Source organism: Corapipo altera, unplaced genomic scaffold, assembly GCF_003945725.1.
Source record: "Corapipo altera isolate COAL_440 unplaced genomic scaffold, ASM394572v1 61412, whole genome shotgun sequence".
Taxonomy (NCBI): domain Eukaryota; kingdom Metazoa; phylum Chordata; class Aves; order Passeriformes; family Pipridae; genus Corapipo; species Corapipo altera.
The window spans coordinates 1-6128 of record NW_020885840.1 but is presented as its reverse complement, the minus strand read 5'-3'; the positions used below and the strand labels follow the sequence as shown (position 1 = coordinate 6128).

General features: G+C 63.3%; 1 protein-coding gene across 1 annotated transcript; it reads right to left on the bottom strand.

Annotated features, from left to right (window-relative positions):
- Window positions 1-255: 255 nt before the first annotated feature.
- On the bottom strand, window positions 256-6122 carry LOC113940842. The gene is made up of 15 exons (XM_027631993.1): window positions 6111-6122; window positions 5708-5797; window positions 5199-5303; window positions 4818-4983; window positions 4249-4343; window positions 3645-3794; window positions 3295-3449; window positions 2792-2927; window positions 2570-2707; window positions 2186-2362; window positions 1765-1920; window positions 1222-1323; window positions 848-950; window positions 490-549; window positions 256-403 (listed from the first exon to the last, which is right to left on the bottom strand). The coding sequence occupies exons 1-15, from the start codon at window positions 6114-6116 to the stop codon at window positions 267-269; spliced, it is 1776 nt and encodes a 591-aa protein (XP_027487794.1). The 5' UTR covers window positions 6117-6122; the 3' UTR covers window positions 256-266.
- Window positions 6123-6128: the final 6 nt, after the last annotated feature.

Genomic DNA, 6128 nt, shown 5'->3' with positions numbered 1-6128 from the left:
AGAAGGCTCGGGCAGCAGCTTGTCCTTTAGCCAAGGCAGCTTCTCCCGGGGAAAGCCCCAGCCAGGGCTCAGCTTGTCCCACAAGCCTGGGACCAGGGGTGCTGAGGGGGGAGCCTCCCGCTGCCTGAGGGACAGCCCAGGAAGGACACGGTCGGCTCGGCACACTCAGCACCGCGCAGCTGAAGGACACCAGGGCTTTGGGCACGTTGTTGCAGCTTTACTGAGCCCCAGTCCTTTAGCCAATGCAAGCTGCACCTCTGCCGGGCTCACGGCCAGCAGCAGCGCAGTGCTTGCAGGAGGCCTCTTGGTCTTTGCTGCACGCAAGGACTCCTCAGAATGGAGGTTGTCTGAACTGCCAGGGAGCTGACAGAGATGTCCCAGTCATTCTCCAAGGGCTGAAGTGCTGTGAGGGAAAGAAACATAGCCCAGATCAAACCCCACGTCTGCAGAGAGCCTCTGGATTCCCGACAGACCACGCTCCCCACTCACCGCTCAGGATGTCAGCCTGACTCTCCGTGGTCTGCTCCCTCAGGCGCCATGTGATGAGTCCTGGGCACAGAGCTCCATTAGCCCCTGCTCCCCAGCCTGCTCCCAGCAGCAGGGTCCCCAGTCCTCCCCTCCTCCCCCTCAGCAGGGCTGAGCCCAGGAGCCCCCAGAAGCTCAGGGCAGTGGGACTGAGCAACGCGGCCACCGAGCCCCACTGCGTGGGCAGGGCTGGCAGAGGGAGGCAAGGCCCTGCCCGGGATGACTGGGGCTGGGGCAGCCCCAGGACTGCCCCTCGTTGCTGGGGCAGCAGTGGCACAGGGGCCAGGCTGCCCCCAGAGGCACCGCAGGGGCTGGCACTCACCGATGAACCTGACGGCCGCCAGGCGCACGTTGGCCTGAGGGTCCTGCAGGTAGGGCAGGCTCTGGTGGATGAAGTCTTCAGCCCTGTTCCTGCTGTTCTGCAGCTGCAGAGAGAACAAGGTATGTCTCTCCAGGGCTGTCACTGGGGCAATTGGATGGAGCAGTGCCTCCTGCCAGCAACCCTGGGATGGAGAGGCCTCCCCTCCTGCTGGCTCCAGGGAAGGGACAGGGGCCAGCAGAAAAGCCCCTGGGGCTCTGTTCTTGAGGGCAGCAAGAGGGATGCAGCTCCAGGCTCTGCCCAGCTGCAGAGCCCCCAGCCCAGACATGGCATGGGGGCAGCCCTCCCCCAGCCTGGGCCCCTCAGCTTGTCCTTACCAAGCACGCTCCAAGCTCCCACAGCCGCTCTCTCTGCAGCAGGTGCTTGAGCGTCTTCCACTTCAGCAGCTCAGCGGCAGCAAGAAGGGCTTCCCTGGAGGCCTGCAGGACAGCAGGAGCTGAGAGATGGCCCGGGGGCCTGGGTAAGGAGACATCCCGGCTCTGTTCCTGGGGGATCCTGCCTTTAGGAAGCTGGGACATGCCCTAGCCCAAATATCTGGGAACCTTTTGGGGACAGCCCTGGGGGACAGGCGTGGAGGCTCAAAGGCCTGGCCTCTGACACAGCCTGTATGGGGATGCCCCTGCTCAGGCCGTGGTGGTCACGGGCTGCTGCCGAGCCCTGCAGGAGCAGGCAGGGCAGGTGTTGCACAGGGCCGTGCCAGCTTCTCCGGCCCTGCTGGCGCTGGCTCCGCACGGACCTTCCCCCGGGCTGTGCTGGGGGAGCGCTGCCCGCTGCCAGCAGCCCTTGCCCCGATGCCCAGGAGCCCTGGGGGGTGTCAGCTCAGCCCTCTGTGTGTCAGGGCTCAGCCTTCAGCGCTGTACCTTGGCCACGCTGGGGACCTGGTCGCTCATGCGGAAGAGGAGAGGCACCAGTGCCCACCACACCTCCTTCCTCATCCTCTTCTCATCCCTGCCCACCACCAACTGCAGCAGCTCTGTCAGCATGCGGATGGACAGCTCTCGCAGCTCGCTGCACTCCTGGCAGGAAGCAGGAAAAGGGAGCTTTGCAAACAGCAGCTCCCTGCCCACAGTGAAGAGGGTCCTCATCATGGCTGGGGGGAGGGCAGCGGCTCCGGCCTCACATCCCAGAAGAAGGAGCACTGGGCTGCACGGCCCAGAAGCCATCCCAGGAGAGCCCAGGGGAGTGGAGCTGGCTCCAAGTGCTGCTTGCAGGGCTGGGCTGCAGGGCAGCTGTCATTGCCCAGCGCCCATCTGAGGGGCTCAGGCTCCACCTCAGCCTTACCGAGTCAAAGAGGGGCAGGAGCCTCCCCACAAGCTGCACAGCGATGAAGCTGGCCTTGCTCTTCTTCAGCTGACACAGAACGTTTTGCAAGGCCAGCAGGATCTTCATCTTGGCGTCTTTGCTGCCAACTTGCAGGATCTTCATCATGCCCGGTAGGAAGAGTTCAATGTTTCTTGCCTGGAGAGAGAAGAGAATGTCCATTGGGTGAAGAGGGCTGTGCCTGAAAAGCTCCTCAGGCAGCCACCCCAGGCCCCACTGTGGCAGGGAGGGCGTTTGGAGCAGTCACCCCACATTGGGAGTCCCAGGCCAGGCCAAGCCACTGCTTTCCACACAGCCCCAGCCCCCGTTTGCCGACAGGGCTGCCCCTGACCCCGCCCTGCTCACCATCTCGGCTCTCTGCGACAGCCCGACGAGCCCTTCCAGCAGCAGCCTGGCCGTCCTCATGTTTGGACAGCCCTGATGGCTCTCGACAGAGTCGGGCTCCTCAGCCAACTCCTCCCACTCAGCCTTCCTGGAGGATGACTGCAGGAGCAAACAGAGCCGTGAGGGGCCGGCAGAGCCTGCAGGGCTGGTGGGAGGGGACCAGGGCCTTTAGTGGTCACTCACAGCCATGGGCTGGGTGCGGGGGCCTTCTGCGGAGCAGCGGAAGCACTGTCTGCGCAGCAGGTTGGCAAAGTCCTCCAAGATCTTGGCCAGCGTCTCTGGCATGGAGGACATCAGTTCCCACAGCTCCGGCGCAGTGCTGGAAGGCAGAGCGCTGTCAGCAAGGCTGCCTCAGCCCCAGTGCTGTGGCCTGGAGCAGCCCCCCAGAACCTGCCCCTTGGAGCCCTGGCTGCGCGTCCCCGGGGGCCCTGCCCGCGCGGGCAGGACGGGGCTGAGGGCGTGTTCCCCGTGGGGCTGGAGCACCGGGCTGGCTCTGGGCTGGCTGGGCCAGCTTTGGCTGCTGTGAAGCCAGCCCAGCCAGCAGGGCTGGAAAGCGTGGGGGGATGGAGGGCCTGACTCTGCAGGCTGTCCCGCAGCGTTCCTTGGCTCTGGCAGCCAGAGAGTCTCAGGGTCCCTCTCCCCACAGGGAACAAGCCCACCCTCAAGGCCACCCTCAAGGCCAGTACCTGTCTCCTTGAAGAGCCGCCTTACACAGGAGGATGACCACTGTGGTGGGGTACAGGTTGGTCATCAGGCGAAGGAGCGACTCTGCTTTCTCCCACGCTGCCTGTGTGCTGCAGTATGGCAGGCTCTCAAGGATGCTGCTGACTATCTTGGGCGCCTGCAGGGGATACAGGTGAGGATGGCACTGCCCCCGGAGTGCAACCATGTGCTCAGTTGCCCTTCCCATTCCTCTCTGCTGCCTTGAGGTGGCTTGGGGGGGCCCGAGTCACGTGTGCTCGGGAGGGAGGGATGCAGAGAGGAACAATGCCCAAGAGGGCTGAAGGGCACAACAATGCAGCCACAGGCCACTTACGTCCGTCAGCCAGACGTCCGGGTCCTCCAAGGCCACATCCAGCAGGCTGCTGGGCACCTGCTGGTCGAGGATGCTGGCATCGCCCAATGCCTCAATGGCCACGAGGATGACGTCTGTCCTCTCGTGGGACTGCAGGTATTTTCCAAAGGCCTATGGCAGCAAGGAAGGAAGACATGTCACGCTGAGTGCCCTGACGGTGCTGCTTGGCTGAGCAGCTCGAGGGACCCTGGCCGGACGTGCCCACCACTGCTGACAGCAGTGCCCACAGCAAAGCTGGCAGCAGTGCCTGCAGTCCCTGCATGGCAGAAGATGAGCAGAGAGGGCCCTCCTGCTGGGGGAGGAGGGCTCATGGCCACAGGCTGCTGGCCCCACTGAAAACCAGGGACTTGCTGGTGGCCAGGAGCACTGGAGCTCCTGCTGGGGCTGAAGCTGCTGCTGGGCCACTGGAGTGCAGCCCTTGTGCTGTCCCTGCTCAAGGACGGCGCGAACCCTCTCCCCAGGGAGCTGAGGGCACTCCAGCCCCACTGCTGTGGGGTCCTTTGGCTCACACCAGTGCCTTGCTGGTGCCACGGACAAAAGTCCCAGAAAGGGCACAGCTCCTTACCTTGGCACAGTCCCTGGCGCTCAGAGAACACAGCGCGGAGGTGGTCACGGCTTCCCGGTGGACTTGGTCTGCTCTGTCCTTTAGCCTGGATTCCACTAAACACCGGTGCAAACACACAAGAGTCAGGAAGGCAGAGCAACTTTGCCAGCAAACTCACCAAACCGCCCTGGCATCTGCTGGCAAGGGTGCAGGACAGGAGCAGTCCAGGATTTTGGGAGGGCATCAGGAACAGCTTCTTGCTACAGGCGCTGGAGGGGCCAGCCAGGGTGGGGGATCTGCTCTTCCCCACCAGGGTAGACGTGGCTTTGGGACAGGGAAGTCAAGAGGAGCTTTGGCTGTAGGGCCCACAAACCAGCGGGTTGCAAGATCCTGAAAGGAAGGGGAGGAAGGAGAGCAGCAGCAAACAGATCCTGGCCTTGAGCAGAGCACTCAGCCTCTGCAGCAAAGTGGCAGCTGGGAAACTCTGGGAAGCAGCTGGGAAGGGCAAAGGAGGTCAGGAAGCAGATCTCTCAGGAGATGTCTGTGTGCAGAGCGATGAAGCCCAGCACTGCTCTGCCTTTTTTACTTACAGATGAAGTCAGCCAGGGCAAAAAGAGCATGGAAAGCTGCACAGCTTGTCTGTTCCTCGGAGAACCGGAAAAGGATGAGACGCCCCAGCAGCTTTCCTAGGAGCGGGAGCTGGATCTCCCCAGAGCAGACAGGTCCAGCAGTGCCTCTTCTGACGTTGGCACAGGCCTGGATGAGGGAGGCATGAGCAGGAGGGCTGAGGGCACAAAGGTGGTGCCACAGCCCCCCACCCGAGAGTCTGCCCAGGGCTGGATTGCTGGAGAGTGCAGGCTTTGCAGAGCCCTGCATTCCCGTCTCTCAGAGCAGCCATGTGGGCAGCAGCCCTGGCATGGAGAGCAGCAGGGATGGGGGCATGGCCTGGCTGGAGGGGGCCTGGTCCTTACCTGCAGAGTGGAATAGTCGGACAGCACACGGGTCAGCACATCGATCCTTGCCATGGCCCTCTCCCTCACAGCCTCTCTCTCGCATCTGGTGAAGTCCAGCAGCAGCTGGGACAAGAGAAGTAGCAGGTGAGCCCTGGGAGCAGATTCCAACACCAGCAGCACAGCTCCACTGCTGGGTTGCGCTCGCCCCATCCCTCAAGGCTTCCTCTCCCCTCCAGCAAAGCCTGCAGTGGGGTGTCTGCCCCTGGATTCCCGCCCAGGTCGGGCACAAAGGCCCAGAGCCAACCTCATGGCCAGGCAGGAGGGCAGGTGCCACCCTCTGCAGCCCCTGTGCTCCACAAGAGCCTGGGGCCTGCCCCAGCTTCCCCACAGGAGGTGGGCACCCTCCCTGCAGGGCACTCTGCCTGTTCAGCACTGCTCTGGGCACCACTCAGCCAGGAGTGCGCAAACCCTCCCCTCCAGGCTGAGGAACAGCTCTGGGACTCCCCCCCTTTTTGCTTGTGCCAGACCTCCAAGATGCCCTGCAGCTCCTCGCTGACTAGAGAGGCAGGAAAGCTGAGCACCATTGTCCTCAGCATGCTGTCCATGGAGTTGAGGGTCTGCAAGGAACACAGAGAGCAGTGGCAGTCATTCTGCTGTTCCTCCCAGCCCCAGGAGAGTCATCTGAACCCCCTGTGCCACAGGAGGAGGAGGAGGATGCCCACACTTCCCTGGAGAGACATGGGCATAGACAGTCTGCGAGGGCAGAGCAGCCTGTGGCACGGGATGTGGCCAGGCCCACGGGAAGGGGACAGAGGCACGAGGGGGGGAAAGACCCTGCACTGCCTGGGATCCCAGCTCCTGTGGCACCATGGCGTAGTCAGGGAGAAGTCTAGAAGGGCTTGAGGGCCCTGGAGCTCACCCAGCACTTACCTTCATATAGAGGGCAAG